General features: G+C 40.7%; 1 protein-coding gene across 1 annotated transcript in view; it reads right to left on the bottom strand.

Annotated features, from left to right (window-relative positions):
• The window catches only part of ank1b (ankyrin 1, erythrocytic b), a 183,147-nt gene that overhangs the window by 109,954 nt on the left and 54,244 nt on the right, over window positions 1–18,949 (bottom strand). The window contains exons 18-29 of the mRNA XM_060935917.1: window positions 16,171–16,269; window positions 15,586–15,678; window positions 15,376–15,448; window positions 12,501–12,521; window positions 11,708–11,831; window positions 8,170–8,233; window positions 6,272–6,384; window positions 5,930–6,154; window positions 5,661–5,815; window positions 5,225–5,436; window positions 983–1,187; window positions 596–692 (exon numbers count right to left, since the gene is read on the bottom strand). Of these exons, the coding sequence (XP_060791900.1) occupies window positions 596–692; window positions 983–1,187; window positions 5,225–5,436; window positions 5,661–5,815; window positions 5,930–6,154; window positions 6,272–6,384; window positions 8,170–8,233; window positions 11,708–11,831; window positions 12,501–12,521; window positions 15,376–15,448; window positions 15,586–15,678; window positions 16,171–16,269 (1,481 nt within the window). The remainder of the gene's footprint in view (window positions 1–595; window positions 693–982; window positions 1,188–5,224; window positions 5,437–5,660; window positions 5,816–5,929; window positions 6,155–6,271; window positions 6,385–8,169; window positions 8,234–11,707; window positions 11,832–12,500; window positions 12,522–15,375; window positions 15,449–15,585; window positions 15,679–16,170; window positions 16,270–18,949) is intronic.

Below are 18,949 nucleotides of genomic sequence, written 5' to 3'. Positions count from 1 at the left end.
AGCAGAGTGGAGACAAGAGGATAAGTAGCTCTGAGCTTCCAGAAAGTTCAGCTCCAGTTTGCCTATTTGCATATAAATATAAGAATAAGCATGCAGAATTCTTAATAAAAATAGCAAATGAGCTAGCCAGTATATAAATCTGGAAGGACTAATAGCAACATAGGTCTTTTGAACTCTTAGATACTAACTGACCCCCTGGAAGCCCTACCCTCTTCCCCCATCACACATCAGTAATCTTTCAGCCAGTGCGCTTGCTTACACTCTATTTTCCTGTTTAAATGTAGTGGCACCCTCACTCTCTGTCATGTTAAATGGAGAATGTTTTGAGTTCATTAATGTTTCCACATTAGATGCGTGATTTGTTAAAAAAAAGTATAGTGTTTTTAATCCTCCCTCAGCAGGAGGTAATCTTTCAGCTCCAGTTATTCCTCTCAGTTATTCAGCTTCATTATTCCTCTTCATGGTTGGTAGGTCTTGATTTAGTTCTATGCCCTCAGGCAGCTATTGAGGACAACGTTATTTATATTATAGACTGGTTGTATTTGCTGTAAAATGCATAAACGATCTAGTTTCAGGGTTTCTAAGTGAATCTCACCTTGCTGATACATTGGTGGTGAAGTTGGCACAATTGTTGGAGTACATGAGTTTGGTGGTACCAGTGATGTCCTCCCACTGAGCTGGGGCTGTACCACCTGCAGGACGGGTTCACAGATTTTTCAGAAATTCTGCAAATTTTGTGCCCTTCATTTCACAACCTGCACCATCTGCAATCACTGTGCTCAGGCTATCTTTATCCCTGCACCCTTTCCAGGCTGGATGGCAGTCTGTTTCAGCCTGATCCAAAGCCTTGGCAGGGTAGGCATAGCAAAGCTGGTTAAGGCTAATACACACTGGAATACAAGCTAATCTTCCTGTCATATATGCACAAATCCTTTTAACAAAGAATACAACATGGGAACATATGTCAAAAACCAGAATGTACCAATGACACTGCAGAGGAGGCGCAGACTGGTGGTGTCCCCTTCACCAGCATCACGTGGACTCTCCCTCCAGGAGGGGGGCAGGGGAATGCGTAGGCCTATGGGCCGATGGAACTTGCGTCTGCGCGGCTCCACCGTCACCACAGGGCTGAATGTGGCCTGGTTCCCTAAGTGCCGAGTCAGCAACTCATCTGGGATAGGCTGAGCCTGGAAAGGAGAAGAGAGAAGAGAAATGAGAAGCTGAGAAAAGAAAGAGGAGGAAGGAGATGAGAAATTATTAGATAATATGAAAGGCACCTTGGTGCAAATGAAAGCAGAAAGAATGTAATTTTATATCCTTTGAGTAAAATAAGAATCAAGATAAAATGTCAAGTTCAGTATATTATAAACTATGCTTAATGGTACAATATATTTGGCTTTAGGAATTAATGTTTGTATTGGATTATATTGGATAAATAAACAGTGTTTCTGTGTTAAATGTGTGCAACATGACCTTTCTGCCATGTTCAAACTGAAAAATTATAAGCTATAACGAGTGAAAGACATAAAGACTTCCAGTTTAATGTTCCCTATGAGTACTCAAGCTGTGAAATGTAATATTCAATACACACAAAAAAAAACATACAGTAAGGAGAGTAAATTAAACATGTATTTCTTCACTATATTCACATATATGCTGTATTCCGTGGCGACACGGTGGTGGAGTGGTTAGCGCTGTCGCCTCACAGCAAGAAGGTCCGGGTTCGAGCCCCATGGCCGGCAAGGGCCTTTCTGTGCGGAGTTTGCATGTTCTCCCCGTGTCCGCGTGGGTTTCCCCCGGGTGCTCCGGTTTCCCCCACAGTCCAAAGACATGCAGGTTAGGTTAACTGGTGACTCTAAATTGACCGTAGGTGTGAATGTGAGTGTGAATGGTTGTCTGTGTCTATGTGTCAGCCCTGTGATGACCTGGCGACTTGTCCAGGGTGTACCCCGCCTTTCGCCCGTAGTCAGCTGGGATAGGCTCCAGCTTGCCTGCAACCCTGTAGAACAGGATAAAGTGGCTAGAGATAATGAGATGAGAAGCTGTATTCCTTCCTCACTGTCATTTATTTGCATCATGTTTTGACAGCAGCAAACAGCCAGACTGCTTAATGGAGGAAGTGAAGAGGAAATGCTTATGCAAGCAAACATATAATTACCACTCCAAATCAGAAAAAGTTGGGATGGTATGGAAAATGCTAATAAAAAAAGAAAGCAGTGATTTCTAAATTTACTTTGATTTGTATTTCATTGCAGACAGAACAAACCCAAGATATTTCATGTTTTGTCTGATCAACTTCATTTCGTTTGTAAATACCGTAAAATACCAAATAATAGCCGAGTTCCAATTAACCGCCGAGTTCCCTTTAACGGCCGGGTGTACGCGTGTGTTGTGACAAATAAAGGCCGGTTCCGAATACTCGCCGGGGTCTAAAAAAAAAAAGCATCCAAACGTTCTATCTAGAATCTTGAGGCCCAGCACTTTTCTGGTTTTCTGGTGTTTAAACGATTTTGCATTGCATAGTTTTCTACCGAAACAATATGAATGAATGAATGAATGAATGAATGAATGAAATGATTTCTATAATACTGTTTACAACATTTTGTTACGTGATAATAAACATGCCATTTCAATGTTATAATCTTGGTCTACCGTAATATTTCTTGAGGAATGCAACTCCGTAACTTTTGACAGATGTCTTAGCCACCCCTTTGGGTATACCCAACGAAAGCCAGCGTGTGTGGTGACATTGAGGACTGCGGGTTTCCAAGGTTGGACTGCTGCTTCTGTTAAACGACCTAAATTGCCGAATGCATGCGTCAAAGCACACACTGAGTTTTATTAAAGACCTTATACCATTTCACTTGCCCTTACCCATTCGGATCTGGAAGACGCTTTACAAAAAAGGTGAGAGCGTTCTAACATGCATTTCAGTCTGCTCGCGGCCAATCTAATCCAAGGGGCCTTTTCAACAAGTAATCTGTCGTGCAAGTTGGGCAGAAGCACGCGTCAGGCAGGCAACATGTAGGCCTACAAGTCAGTAACCTATTCAACTAACTTTCATCCGAACTTTAAGTTTTCTACGGGGTCGAGCCACCGTACCAACTCACTCGGGGAATAGGCTCATATCGGCCAAATAGGGAGACGTCTTGGAGAGAAACGTGATGCAAGATGACAGTATGTAGCCACTGCAGGTCACTTATTTTTCAGCATAAGAAAAAACCCTTTGGTTTGACACTTCGCACCCTAATTATGTTGCTTCAACGTCGCGCCCTCCATGCAATTTCAGATTGACAGACATCGCGAAGCGCAAAGGGTGGAGGCTGCATGGGTGAGGGTGATAGCAAGTGACCATAACTTTGCAGAGTAATTAAATCACAGTGCTGCGCACAGACAATGGTGTGGTTTCTTGATTATTTTGTAAAGCATGAGCTTAACTAGTCATTAACAGGAAAAGGTGTGTGATTTATCCTTTATCCACCCCGACTGTGCCATGCGAAGATGCATTCTGCGTCTTCAAAATTCCCCGAAGTCGGCACCGTGCTATCTGTAATCTAACTCTAAACAAACTGTAAGTTATACTGGTTAAAAGTAGGCCTATCTGAGAATGATTTTTTTCCCCGTTTTGAGGTAGATTTTGGGGAAGGTGTTTGTGAAGAAGGAATTAATCGCCTGTTCCAAATAGCCGCCTAGTCTCTAATACGCGCCGGGTCTCTTACGTGATTGAGACAAATAATCGCCCGGGCTATTATTTGGTATTTTACGGTATACATCCATTCCTGTGTTTCAGACCTGCAACATATTCCAAAAAAAAAGTTGGGATGGGGGCAATTTAAGGCTAATATTGAGGTAAAACAATTTTTAAAAAATGATGTGATTTGAAACAGGTGATGTCAACAGGTGATTGTAATCATAACTTGGTACAAAATCAGTATCCAGGAAAGGTATAGTCTTTGAGGAGCAAAGAAGGGCTGAGAATCTCCAGTTAGTCAACAAATGCATGAGAAAATTATTGAAATGTTTAAAAACGATGTTTCCCAAAGAAAGATATGAAGGAATGTGGATCTTTCACCCTTTATAGTGCATAATATCATGAAATGATTCAAGGGATGTGGAGGAATTTTGGTGCATAAAGGGCAAAGGCGCAAGCCTAAACTGAACACATGATCTCCGATCCCTCAAATGGTACTGCATCAAGAACCATCATTTATCTATAGGTGATATAACCACATGGGCTCGGGATTATATTGGCAAACCTTTGTCAAGCACTACAATATGGAGTTGCATCCACAAATGCCAGTTAAATCTTTACTGTGCAAAAGGAAGTCTATGTTAACTGTGTCCAGAAGCACGATCAACTTTTCTGGGTTCTGAGACATCTGAGATGGACCATCACACAGTGAAAATGTGTGTTTTGATCAGACAAATCAGTATTCTAGGTTATTTTTGGAAGTAATGGACACTGTGTACTCCGGAGCAAAGATGAAAAGGACCATCAAGACTGTTACCAGCAACACATCCAAAAGCTAGGGACTGTCATTATGTGTGGTTGTGTCAATGCCCTTAGCAAAGATAACTTACACTTCTGTGATGGCATCATTAATGCAAAAAAGTACATTGAGATTTTGGAGTAACATATTCTGCATTCAAGATGACATTTTTTTTTCCAGGGACACCCATGCATATTTCAACAAGACAATGCGAATCCACATTCCTAAAGCATGACTGCAGAAGAAGTGGTTGCAGGTGCTGAACTGGCCTGCCTGCAGTCTTGACCTGTCCCCAATAATGTGTGGTGAATTTTGAAAAGAACATTTCCTCCTTAAGACCTGTTTGCTGGAAGAATGGGATAAAATAACACCTGAAACACTTCATCACTTGGTGTCTTCAGTCCCTAAACATATTTTAAGTGTTGTGAAAAGGAATGGTAAGATTACAAAATGGTAAATGCTTTACTGTCCCAATGTTTTTTGAAACGTGTTGCAAAAATAAAAAATTGTGGGGTTTTTTTTTCAAAATATTCATGAGATAAAACATAAAATAATGTACTGTTGTACTGCTTTGAGTGCAAAGGTCAAAGATTATTTACAAGTCATTGTTTTCAATTTTAAATTCAATTTAAACATACCATCCCAAACTTTTCTGATTTGTGGTTGTAAAAGGATTCACTCTGAGGAAAGGTTTGGTAAACCAGCAACCAGTCCTAAAAATCTTTTCATCTCACCTGCAGGCCCAGCCGCACTCGTTTGGTGACTGCCGTCTCAGGGAAGATGGCCTGAACCTGGGGCACCAACTTACTGATCAGCTGACCACCCTCTGGACCAATCAAATCACTGTCTTGCTGGACACGTGACACCACTGCAAAGTATAGGGGGAAGTCGGTGGAGATGATCCGGCGGATTCTTTTCTTCTCCAACTCCTCCTGACTCTCCAGATCTGAAAGAGAAAGCTCGAGAGATAAGGTTTGCACTGATACAAGTGATATACTACACTCAGTGTTTCTCTGGTGTTCTTTCTACTTGGAATTTTTTTGAGAAACCCTTTGTTATGCAGAGTTCTGCATACGGACTTTGTGGATTATCCTAGAAAAACACACTGAAATATTCTCTAGGGATGAACAGGGCTGCACTGGTGATGCATAAATAATGAGCAAGTCTTACCTTCATCCATGCCATTCAAAACAGTTTCCAGGACATCGTCACCATAGCGGCTACGGTGCTCTTTCCAAACTGAACCATTTTCACTGCGCAGCACCACCAGCTCTCGATCACCCCTTCCCAGTGAAGCGAAGTGAGGGATCTCCACAATCACTGGCCTGAAATGCAGAATCCTAAGCAAAGAACCTCTGCATATTGTGGTACACATCTGCACTTCCACCTGATTACTTTCATGCTGAGAAACAACTATTTATTATGAAAGTCAGGCTTACCCCAGGAACTGCATGCTGGAGGGCCCCAGGGAGATGATGCGGGAGGCAAGACCTTCTCCCTCCACCAGGGGAGGAGGAGTTGTGAGTTTTTGTGGTTTGACCAGACGGCAGGTGATGCGTGTTGGGGCAGCACAGGTACGAGGGGGTATAATCACCCGGAGGCCATTGTGTCTGCTGCCACGCATAGACCCGCCTCTTGCGTCTACCATAAAACTCACCAGAAACCTGTCAGCCAGCAATCAACCAATGAACAAATTGGTCTACTTTCTATGCCACTGAAAAACATAAATCAATTGATGTTGTTAAGTGTATGGTCCAATAAGGTGGCATTTATCCACTGACCCAGTGTGGATGGGGCTAGCCACTGGGCTAACATTGTCTGATGTTTCTGTAGCAGGACTACTGGGGATAAGAGAGTCCTCATCATATTCCTTCGGCAAAGGAAGAGGAGTATGCTGCAGAGACACAGGACAACATGCATCATATACACAGTAATCAAGAAACCAAATATAAGTGTACAAGTAGGGCTGAATCATTCAGTCTATGCATGAACATTTTCTGCCAGTGTCCACCCCTTTTTTGATTCATGACTCCTACTCTACGAAGATGTGAAGAAAAGCAAGCAGCTGCTGACATGGACTTTCCCCAGAAAAATGCATTTTTATTCTTGCAAATGCATATTTCAAAAACTGAAAGTCAGTCAGTTAGTGATAGCCAACTACTGTCTCACCCCAAAAGTCACGAAATGCCATTTTTATTTATAGAAACCTTTTTTTTTTCAGAACAGGAATTACAATGACGGATCAGTTACATCATTATAAGTAGCACATACACAATGTTTACATTTATTTATTTTGTTTTCATGTGCTACCTCAAAATTTATGCATATTATCAGGGACTGGTACTGGTTGGCACTGGACTGTCTGTTTGCACTAGTTGTCATTTTTGCACTGTCCTTGTTGTTTGCACTTTATGTTGTCGATATTTGCACTTTATGTTGTGTGTAGTTTATTGTCTGAAATGTTTGTACACGCTGCACTCTTGCACTTTGTTATATGTAGATCTGTAGTCCTGTGATGTTTAATGTAGCACCATGGTCCTGGAGAAACGTTGTTTTGTTTTAACTGTGTACTGTACCAACTGTATATGGTTGAAATGACAATAAAAAAAAAAAGTCTTGAACTTGAGCTACATCAGCTACATTGTGCGCAAGGTAGTATTAGCACATATTAGAACTTGGGTGATTTTCAAAGTTGCATCAATCTCTGCCTTCATTCCACATAGTGCACTCGACAGTTTTATTAGTGTGTTTTACACTGGAAAATTCAATACAGATGTAGCATACTCTTAATATCCACACTACATAACAGAATGGGAGCCATTACAGACAACCAGAACATGCAATAATGCAAATACAATACAGATAAAGATTATAAACAAAAACGTTTTGAGTGCCTGTTGTGGATTTTTAAATTGGTGGTAGGTTTTTGCGGATGCTGTTCTGGTGCAAATCAATAATGTGAGGTAACACAAGGTATTTGCCATTTATGGTTAGTGCAAAACATTAGTGTTTGATTTTGAGACAGTTATCTCATGTATCTCATATGATCAAAGAATATAGTGCAGTCTGTGCAATTTAGGTTAAAACATTTGATATCATGATAGAAAAAGAAACTTTCATTTATGATCATTACAGTCAGCTCCAGAAGGTTTGGGAAAACAATTCTTTGTGGTTACTTAAACTGACACTGATCTGAAGGCTATCCTGCCAACACTGAGAGAAGGCGGGAGAATTTACCCCAGTCCATCACACGGCACGATTAATATATTGGTACGTTCACACACCCATTCAGACCTAGGAGCAATCTAGTAGACCCAATCACTTTACTTGCATGTTTTGAACAGTGGGAGGAAACCAGAGAACATGAAGGAAACCCACCCAAAATGTTAAACTCCACACAGACAGAAATCACACCGTAACAATACTTAACAGTGGGGATTAATTTATTTTCTGCATAAGCATCCATTTTACACCTTGAGTTGAGTTGCCAAAGAGCTCAATTTTGTCTTATTTAACCATAAAACCCTGTTCCAGTCTTACAGCAACTGGAAAACTCCACATTTGTAATTAGATGAAAGAAAAGACGTATTCTTTATTTTACCCATCTTTATTAAGGGTGCTCATAATTTTGGAGCTGACTGTAAGTGTTAATTCCAAAAAAAGATTTATAAACCAGTACCTGGTCAAGTATGACAGTTTCTGGAGATACACATGGAATTCTGGGAATAGCAGGTGAGTAGGGCCTAAGGAGAAGTAGAGATATTACTTTTGTTATTTCTAGAATTAGATAGATAGATAGATAGATAGATAGATAGATAGATAGATAGATAGATAGATAGATAGATAGATAGATAGATAGATAGATAGATAGATAAAACTTCATCGATCCCTTTGGGAGGGTTCCTTCAGGGAAATTAAAATTCCAGCAGCATCATTACAGAATAAACAGAGAAAGAAAATAGAGAAAACTTCTAGATAAATTAATTATTAAAATATACAAATATAAAAAATAAAATATGGAAAAAATATCTAGAAGGAGAGGTATTGCACATTATATTGCACATTTATATTGCATATTGTCCAGTATTGCTTTTTGTCAGGCTAGGCTACTGCTCCTTCCCATCCTCTGTCCTCCTGTTACCCCTCCTCCCCCCCAGAGAGGAGTTGTACAGTCTGATGGCAAGAGGGACAAAGGAGTTTTTAAGTCTGTTAGTCCTGCACTTGGGAAGGAGCATTCTGTCACTGAAAAGACTCCTCTGGTTGCTGATGACGATGTACAGAGGGTGACTAGCATCGCCCATGATGTTCAGTAGTTTGTCCATAGTCCTCTTCTCTGCCACCATCACCATAGAGTCCAGCTTCATGCTGACCACAGAGCCAGCCCGCTTGATCAATTTGTCCAGCCTGGATGTGTCCGTCTTGGTTGTGCTGCCCCCCCCAGCACACCATGGTGTAAAACAGGACACTGGCAACCACAGACTGATAGAACATCCACAGGAGTTTCCTGCAGATGTTAAAGGACTGCAGCCTCCTCAGGAAGTACAGCCTGCTCTGTACCTTCCTGTACAGGTGGTTGGTGTTGCAAGTCCAGTCCAGCTCGCTGTCCAGCCACAGCCCGAGGTACTTGTAGGAATCCACAGCCTCCACCTCATCTCCCTCAATCAGAACTGGTCTGGACCTTGGTCTGGACCTCCCAAAGTCAATGACCAGCTCCTTGGTCTTCGAGGTGTTGAGCTGCAGATGATTTCTATTGCACCAAATGCCAAAGTCCCTCACTAGGCTCCTATACTCCTCCTCTCTGTCATCCCTGATACACCCCACTATGGCTGTGTCATCGGCGAACTTCTGAATGTGACACATCTCCGAGTTCTAGCAGAAGTCTGCGGTGTACAGGGTGAAGAGAAGAGGGGCCAGCACCATGCCCTGGGGTGCTCCGGTGCTGCCAATCACAGTGTCAGACGTGATGTCCTTCAGCCTGATGTACTGCGGCCTGTCAGTAAGGTAGCTGGAGATCCAGGTGACCAGGCAAGGGTCCACTCGCATCCTGTTCAGTTTGTCCTGAAGCATAAGGGGCTGGATGGTATTGAAGGTACTCGAGAAGTCCAAAAAGAGGATCCTCACTGTGCCATTTCCCTTATCCAGATACAAGTGGGCTCAGTGTAGCAGGTAAAGGATAGCGTCTTCCACACCAACACCTGCCTGGTACACAAACTGCAGACAGTCCTGGGTGTCTTGCACCTGGGGTCTGAGGAGGCTGAGAAAGAGCCACTCCAACGTCTTCATCAGATGTGAAGTGAGTGCCACCAGTCGGAAGTCGTTCAGCTCTCTGGGTCGGTTCTTCTTAGGAACTGGAACAATGAATGATGTCTTCCAGAGGGCACACCTTATCTGGGCCTGCTGCTTTCCTGGGGTGAAGCTTCCTCAGTTGACCTCTGACTTGGTCTGCCGTGATGCATGGAGGAGTCTGTGTTGAGGTAGGGGAGGAGGAGGAGGGGGCTGCTGCAATGGCTGGGGAGAGGTGTATTGAGGGAAGTAGGAGAGATGGCTGCAGTGAGAGGGAGGGTGGGGGGACATGGACTGGTTGAACCAGTTGAAAAAGTCATTCAGCTCATTCGCCCTCTCCACTGTCCCCTCAATGACTCTGGTCTTTGTATTGTGGCCTGTGATGGTTTTCACACCTTCCCAGACCTCCCTCATGCTGTTATCCTTCAGCTTTTGCTCCACCTTTCTCCTGTAGCTGTCCTTAGCTCCCTCATGCAGCGTTTCACCTCCTACTGTGCTGCTTTCATCACCTCCCTGTCCCTGCTCCTGAAGGCGGCCTTCTTCCTGTTGAGGACAGCTTTGACTTCCTGTGTTACCCATGGCTTGTTATTAGGGTAACACCGTACAGTCTTAGCAGGGGAGACCACGTCTGTACAGAAGTTGAGGTAATCCGTCAGACAGTGTGTCAGCCCCTCTATGTCCTCACAGTTTGGGCTAAGCAGCACATCCCAGTCTGTGGTGTCATAACAGTCTCTGAGGGCATCTTCCATTTCAGGGGACCACCTCCTGATGGAGCTAGTTGTTGCAGGCTGCCTTTGGACCAGAGGGGTGTACTTCGGCTGTAGACGAACCAGGTTATGGTCAGACTTCCCTAGTGGGGGGAGGGGTGTGACTCTGTATGCATCCCTCACATTAGCATACAGCAAGTCAATTGTCCTGTTGTTCCTTGTTGGACAGTCCACAACCCGGTAAAAAGCAGCCAAAGTAGAGTCCAAAGTAGCATTATTAAAGTCCCCAGAAATGATCATAAATGCCTCAGGGTGCTGTATCTGCAGCCTTGCTGTGACAGAGTGAATCCTATCACATGCAGTGGCTGCGTCTGCCCTCGGAGGGATGTAAACACAGATGGTGATCATGTGACTGAACTCCCTCGGCAGATAATATGGCTGCAGGCTAATGGCTAGCAGCTCCAAGTCCGGACAACATAAAACTGTCTTTACAGAGATGTGTCCTGGGTTACACCAGCGGTTGTTCACATAGATGATGAATCCCCCACCTTTGCTTTTCCTGCATGCTTTAGTGTCCCTGTCAGCTCTCACAGCAGTGAATCCCTGCAGGTCCACGTTAGCATCCGGTTCAAGGTGGGTTAGCCATGTCTCTGTAAAGACAAACAAGCTGCTCTCCCGGTAAATCCACTGGTTGTTCAGTGTGGATAGCTCGTCGACCTTGTTTGGCAGTGAGTTCACATTCCCCATAATAACAGAGGGAATGGATGATTTGCAGTGCCACTGGTTGTCCGCTAGCCTAGCCTTTAGCTTAGCCCCAGCTTTGCAGCCCCTGGGTCTCCTCCTCAGCTCCACCGGAATGGGATGTCATATCCCAGCTCATCCCATTGTTTTCAGGGCCAGCAACTACTCTATCGAATAAGTGAGAAAACTGGCTCCTGGTTGCATGTTAAAATTAAAAATATCCATGGAATATGAAGAAAAACACACTATGTCTTCATAAAACAAAAAGTAAAAAAGAAAGGTTTAAAAAACTAAAAACTACAGAGCTACTGGAGAGGCAGCCATCTCCCACAGCGCCAACAGATGGTATCTTAGATATGGATCTTAGATGATGATAAACTGAACATGTGGGCATTTGATTAACTAATATTAGATGTCACAGATTAAACTTATAGCTGTAAACTTATAAACTTTTAGCTGTTCTTTGGATTTTGACTCAAACCTTACGTTGTGCCCATCCCACTCTCAAACTCCCTTAGGGATTTCTTTGGTGAAAGAAAGTCATCATCTTGATCCTTCAAGTCATCCAGCTTCAGGTAGCGAGCACCATCCATTCCCAACAGCTCATCACCTACAAATTAGCAAAACAGCAGACATTAGTCCCCTAGTGGAATTGAGGGGGGAAAGGGCAGGAATAAGATAAAAAAAAATGAGAAGACTAGTGAGAAAGGTGGAGAGAAGTGAGAGCCATGATTTAAGGAGATCTCTGTTTTTAGTCTAGCATTCACCACTCACCATCTTTCAGACACAAGCACACATCCAAGCAATGGATTCATACACGCAAATAACCAATGAAAAACATGGAGAAAACCAAGACACTGCATTCAAGAGAGATTAGTTCCTGCTAGAGTGGTTTAATCAGCTCCATGAAGATAGGAATACAGCCACTTTGTTCAATTCCTAGGAGCTTTCTGTTGAGTCAAATGAAGACCATTAGTCAATTAGGCATTATACGGTATGTTCATTAGTCGGTTTACTGTCAGTCCTGTAGTGGTGGGATAAGAGGCAAATTTTGAATGCTGATCCCATAAACAGATAATTGTGCTGAGAAAGAAAAAAGCAAGTCATGACCACATGGTGATGAGGAACCCACACTGCTGTAACACAGAGCAATAGATCCAAAAATAGACCAGATAAAATTCAGCGTCAGACAGAATGAGAGTGCTCGAGATGCAGTCACATAACGTCACGAACCACCGACAACTGGACAATCAAGGCAGAGATAGTTAGACAATCCTACCTAATGTTAGCTGTGCAGCTCCTGGAGAAGAGATGGAAACAGCATGGTTCAGAGTAGATCATTAGCATAGAATTTCCTGATACTGTACATTAAATATAAAAATCTATTGGATATGCTGGCTGCATTTTTCACAAGAGTCTTCTCAGACAGCAAATGAGAGATGGCCCACTGCTTGTGTGGTGATCATATGGGCCTCATCTGCCGAGATGGTCTGGATGTTGAAAAAAATACCTTTCTATTCACACTTACCCTAATTTGCTCACATAATTATTAGCTGTTAAATTAATAACAAATGATTAACTATTTACAAATTCTTCCAGTCAATCTCCAGTATTAGTTTTGAGTATTAACATTAGCACAAGCCTAAATAGCAAACATTCCACCAAGGGTTTGTCATTGGAGTAGCTAAACATAAATGTGTAGCAACTTTGGAAAACTCTTCACATGATAACATTTTCTACTATATAAAGTTTTGTTTCTTGAAACGTAATATTTTTAATCACAGATACCTTAGAAAATCTGATTCACAATAATGGCATTGACTCTAGGTAGTTTGTTCATCTCAGCCTTCTGTTTATATTGTAAATTCAAGGCCCATAATTGAACTCCACCTCCAGCCAGAACAAGGCTCCTCATCTCCACCCTTTCCCCAATCAGGCAACCTACCAAGGTATGTTTAGATCAGCAGAGCAGGTAGAGTCTGTGACCGTCATACCTTCATTGCAATTGAAATTTATTTTTCAGGCAACAGATGGCACTAATAACCTTTTAAATGCTGCTGGTTACAGTTGGACCTTTTTTGGCCTTCAGTTACACTAGGGCGCATTGGCATAACAGACCCTTGTGTATCTAAAGCAGGGGTCATCAATCTTATCCATAAAGAGTCAGTGTGGATGCAGGCTTTCATTGCAGCCAAATTGGAGGCACACTTGATGGTTGATTAGAGACCAAAATGAGCTGATTAAACAAGTGAAATCATGTGTGGCTCCTGTTTGGTTGAAATGAAAGTATGCAGCCACATTAATCATTTCGGAATAAGTAAAGACCCCTGGTCTAAAGCCTGGGTCCCTTTGGGGCAGGGGTCTTCAATCTTCAATCCAAAAAGGACCAGTGTAGCTGCAGGCTTTCATTTCAACCAAGCAGGGCCCACACCTGATTTCACCTGATTTCAATCAGTTCATCTTGTTCTCCAGTCAACTTAAAGACTTCTAGGAAAGTACTGCGTTACTAGTATTGGAGAGTAGCTGGCTACAAGTAGCTACACTACTTACTTAACTCCATGTTTAGTAGTGTGGCAGTAGCTGAAACTACTTTTTGAAACTACTTTTTTGAAATAATGTAACACTTCCAGTAACTAGGAACTACTTTATCCACAAGTAGCTATATGCATGAAAGCACCACATTGTTTCAAACTGAGCAGTATGAGCAGCTGAGCAGTTTCTGTCTTCCACATACAGTACCAGTCAAAAATTTGGACACACCTACTCATTCATAGGTTTTTCTGTGTTTTGACTATTTTCTACACTGTAGAACAATACTGAAGACATCAAAACTGTGAAAGAACATATATGGAATTATGTGGTAAACAAAAAGTGTTAAAAAATAAAACGTTTCATATTTTAGATTTTTCAAAGTAGCCACCGTTTATCTTGATGACACGTTGCACACTGTTGGCATTATCTTAACCAACTTCATGAGGTAATCACCTGGAATGCTTTTCAATTAACAAGTGTACCTTGTCAAAAGTTAATTTCTTGCCTTCTTAATGTGTTTGAGACCAAACAGTAAATAGTAAATAATAAAAATACAGTAAATAGCCCTATTTGACAACTGTAGTAATCCATATTATGTCAACAATCACCCAAGTAAGTAAAGATAAATGATAATCCATCCATACTTTAAGACATAAAGTGTCTGTTAATTAATAAAAATAAATAAAAAGCTGTTGAATTAGAAGGTATGTCCAAACCTTTGACTGTTACTGTACATGAACTCACAGATGACCACAATTGGTTAGTGTCTTTCTGATTGACAGGTGATAGAGTTTGAAAAAGCAAGCTGAGGTAAGATTGAGGCAAACTGAGTTTGAAATTTTGAAAGTTTGAAAGTTTGAACTATGTTTCAAAAATTTTGTTTTCACATGAAAATATGACGTTCACTTTAATCAGTTAAAAAGATTTTAATGCCCCTTTTTTTAACTTACCTACAGTGCACCCCATGATTATTGGCACCCCTTGTAAAGGTTAAATGGGAAACAGACTTCAGTTACATTGTGTTCACTATAATTTCCAGGGCTGCCAATAATAGTGACACATGTGTTTTTGTTGAAAATAATTATTTCATGATGAGGAATTTATTTTTCCCTGAATAAATTTATTTCAATTAAAGGTTGGGCTTTTTTCATGTTTTTTCATGTTTCATGTTTTTACAAACTTGTTATAAGCAACTATGCCATTCTAACTTAAAAAAAAACTTTCTATTGATTACATTTTTGGTTTGGATTCTTCAGTTTTTAATTAAGATTTCGACACATTATCTCAGTATAATTTCTCAGGACTTTTTCCATCCCTGAAAGGTGGTTTACAAATTGAATAGCAAAATCTCCTTTTGTATGGGATACCCTGTATAAGGTAAGTTTATTTTATTTTGTGCAATAAATCAGCTGTACAATAAAATGAATATGTTCTTCAATTTTACAAAGTAGCTTTGTTGTAGTTAGCTACTTTTTCTTAGTAGCTTGTAGTATAGGTAGCTACTTTATGAAAAGCAGTTTCTTTTTCGGAAGCTTAGTTAAATCAAGGGTAGCTTGTAGCTTGACATGTTAAAATGCTTTACCACATGCTAGCCCAAATCCATGTAAAGCATCTTTACTCACCCTCATCCTCTGAAACATCCAAGATCTCATCCACTGTCTCTGGGAAACTCATGCGATGCTTATCAGCGGTGATCTGAGAGAAAATTGAGAGCATTCTGAAAAATCAATGCAGTAGAAGTAACAAAAGAGAGCAAGATCAACAGAGATATGTGGGACTTTTTTAACATCATAGCAAGTTACCAATGAAAAAAAACTTCAATAAGCACTCACTACGGACACAGATTCCTCAGTCACCAGCTTGAGTACATCAATGACAGAGATGTAACCCAGCCGCTTAGCGATACCCAGGGGCGAGGTTCCGTTCTGCCACAGACAATACACACAGACTGGTTAGACACCATGTGGCCACCTCTAATCACAACCCATATAGCAATATCACACCACACAACATTTCTAAATATTCAAACCATCTTCACTCACTAAAAGGGATGAAAGCCCTTCAAACTGATGTAAAATCAAGGAAACCAATTTCAGAATATGAAAAAAAAGTCAGAAGGCAGAATATCCAACACAGCCTTTCTAGTGTATTGGTTTTAGCTGAAATCTAACAGCTCGAACAGCATCTCAAGTTCAGCCAATTTTCTTTTCAAACACTGGAAAGCTTTATACTCTTAAGTCCAAAATATAAAGCAGAATTTTCCAAAAACTGACAATGTTTGAAATACAGCATAAAGCAAGAGGACTGGAAAAAATAGAAGCTAAATTGTATAAATAAATAAATAAATAAATAAATAAATAAATAAATAAAAGTGAAGAGTTAAAAGTAACAATGAATACAATGAAACAAGTCCCTACAGTTGTGATCTCATTGGGCAGGGCTCCATGTTTCAGGAGGAGAGTGACGATGTCTGTATGACCTTGCTGGGCTGCCTGATGGAGTGGCGTATAGCCCATCTAAGAGACAGAAAAATGCAGAAGAAATGCAAAAGAAAATAAAACACATTCAGAGGCGTTCAAACTTGAGTCCAGCTTCCAAATTTGTTGTCAAGCAACTTCCAACACTGAGTACACCACCAAGAAGAAGAACCTTTATTAAACTATATTTATCACTCTTAACTCATGTTCTGAGCTCAGGATACTGTATCATTTTTCCCCCTGTGTTTGTGTTTCCTCTGTGTTACCTACTTTTCTACCACCTCCATAAAACATGCCAGTCGGTGGAATGGCGACTCTAAATTGACTCTATTTAATTGAATATATTAATTTCTTAGTTTGTTCTGTTTACAAATTATTGTTTAATGTGCAGTACAGTAGATTGTAACCTGATAAGATTTTTCACACAGAGATGTATCTCTAGTTTTGTATGACTATAGCTTGGTTGCTGTAAGGTATAATAAGTAAATTTTGTTATTACATAATTTGTTGGGAGGGCTTAGAATTAGGACAATATATTGTCAGGGGTTTGAGTTATGACATAATGCATGGGGAGTGGTGCGAGTTACAACCCGAAATCAGAACAAGTTGGGACAGTATGTAAAAATTTTAATTAAAACTAATAACAATGATTTGTAAATAATCTTTGACCTGTATTGCATTCAAAACAACACAGCACATAAAAATTAAATAATAATAATAATAATAATAATAATAATAATTTAAGCACATAATTTAAGTGTTTACTTCATGAAATTTATTTTACTTTTTTTTCAAAAACAAACACGTATGTTGCCATTCCTTCTCACAAAACTTAAAAGATGTTTAGGGACTGAAGACACCAAGTGATGAACCATTTCAGGTGTTATTTTGTCCCATTCTTCCTACCAACAGGGCAAAAGTACAGGTTCGTTTTTGTCATATTTTCCTTTCAAAATTCGCCATACATTCTCGGTTGGAACAGGAGGGACAGGCACTCCCTCCTTCCACAGCCATGCCCATATTGGAGTGTTTGACAAAGATTTGCTGAAGTAATCCCAAGCCCATGTGGTTATATCAGTTATAGATGAATGAGGGTTCTTGATGCAATGCTGTCTGAGAGATTGGAGATCATGGGTGTTTAGTTTAGGCTTGCACTCGTGCCTTGTACGCACTGAAATTCTTTCAGATTCTTTGAATTGTTTAATGATATTATGCACCCTAGAGGGTGGTATATCCAAATCCCTTCCTGTCTTTCTTTGAGGAACATTGTTTTTAAACATTTCAATATTTTTTGCAAGCATTTGTTGACAAACTGGAGCTTCTCAGCCCTTCTCTGCTCCTCAAAGACTCGGCCTTTCCTGGATATTGATTTTGTACCAAATCATGATTACAATGACCTGGTGACATTACCTGTTTCAAATCACATCATTATATAATTGCTTTACCTCATTACTAGCCCTAAATCCCCCACATCCCTAGTTGTTTGTTTGTTTGTTTGTTTGTTTGTTTGTTTGTTTGTTTGTTTGTTTGTTTGTTTGTTTGTTTGTTTGTGTTGCAGGCCTGAAATGCAGGAATGGATGTATATGAACAAATGAAATTAAGTTGACCAGACAAAACATGAAATATCTTGGATTCATACTGTCTCTACTGGAAGGGGTTCGGGTTATGATGTATTGGGATCGATGTGAGTTATAGTGTAGTACATTGGATGGGCTTTGACTTCTGATGTAATGTATTGGGAGGGGTTGGGTTATGATGCAATGTATTGGAGGGGGTTTGGGTAATGACTTCATGTATTGAGCAGGCTGGAATTGTAATGTAGTAGAATAAGTTTGTTGGAATAAAAAGCTGCAGCTACACTGGACCCTTGTGAATAAGACTGATGACAGTAACGTACTGGGAAATTGAGTTTTGATGTAATGTATTGCAAAAGGGGCAGCATGGTGGTATAGTGGTTAGCACAACAAGAAGGTTCTGGGTTCAAGCCCAGTGGCTGACAGGGGCCTTTCAGTATGTTCTCCCTGTGTCTGCGTGAATTTCCTGTGGGTGCTCTGGTTTCCCGTACAGTCCAAAGACATGCAGATTAGGCTAATTGGTGGCTGTAAATTGACCGTAGGTGTGAATGTGAGTGTGAATGGTTGTTTGTCTCTATGTGTCAACCGTGTGATGATCTGGTGACTTGTCCAGGGTGTACCTCACCCGTAGTCAGCTGGGATAGGCTCCAGCTTGCCTGCGACCCTTGCATAGGATAAGCAGTTACAGATAATGTATGTATGTATGTATGTATGTATGTATGTATGTATGTATGTATGTATGTATGTATGTATTGCAAAAGGTATGAGTAATGATGTAATGTATTGCAGAGGTTTTGAGTTATGACATACTCAAAAATAAAATGAGTTATGATGTAATGTATAAGAAAGGTTCTGAGTAATAATATAATGTGCATTGGGAGGAGTTTGAGTAGTGACATGATATATTGGAAATGTTTGATTTATGATGTTATGCATTGCGAAGTGTTTAATTTATGATATTATGGGAAGGGCTTAATCAGTTATGATATTATAGGAAGGGCTTAATCTCATTTAAGCTGATTTAAATCTGTTTTAAATGTTCTGGCTGTATTTACACCTGATTTTGATGTTGCATTTAAGTGTATGATAAACCAGTGATCAAAAAATTATCTGTACGTTTGTGTTTAATAAGGTGCTGCAATGAC

This window comes from Neoarius graeffei, chromosome 12, assembly GCF_027579695.1.
Source record: "Neoarius graeffei isolate fNeoGra1 chromosome 12, fNeoGra1.pri, whole genome shotgun sequence".
Taxonomy (NCBI): domain Eukaryota; kingdom Metazoa; phylum Chordata; class Actinopteri; order Siluriformes; family Ariidae; genus Neoarius; species Neoarius graeffei.
Note: the sequence above shows the minus strand (reverse complement) of the source record. Positions and strands in the feature narration are given on the sequence as shown.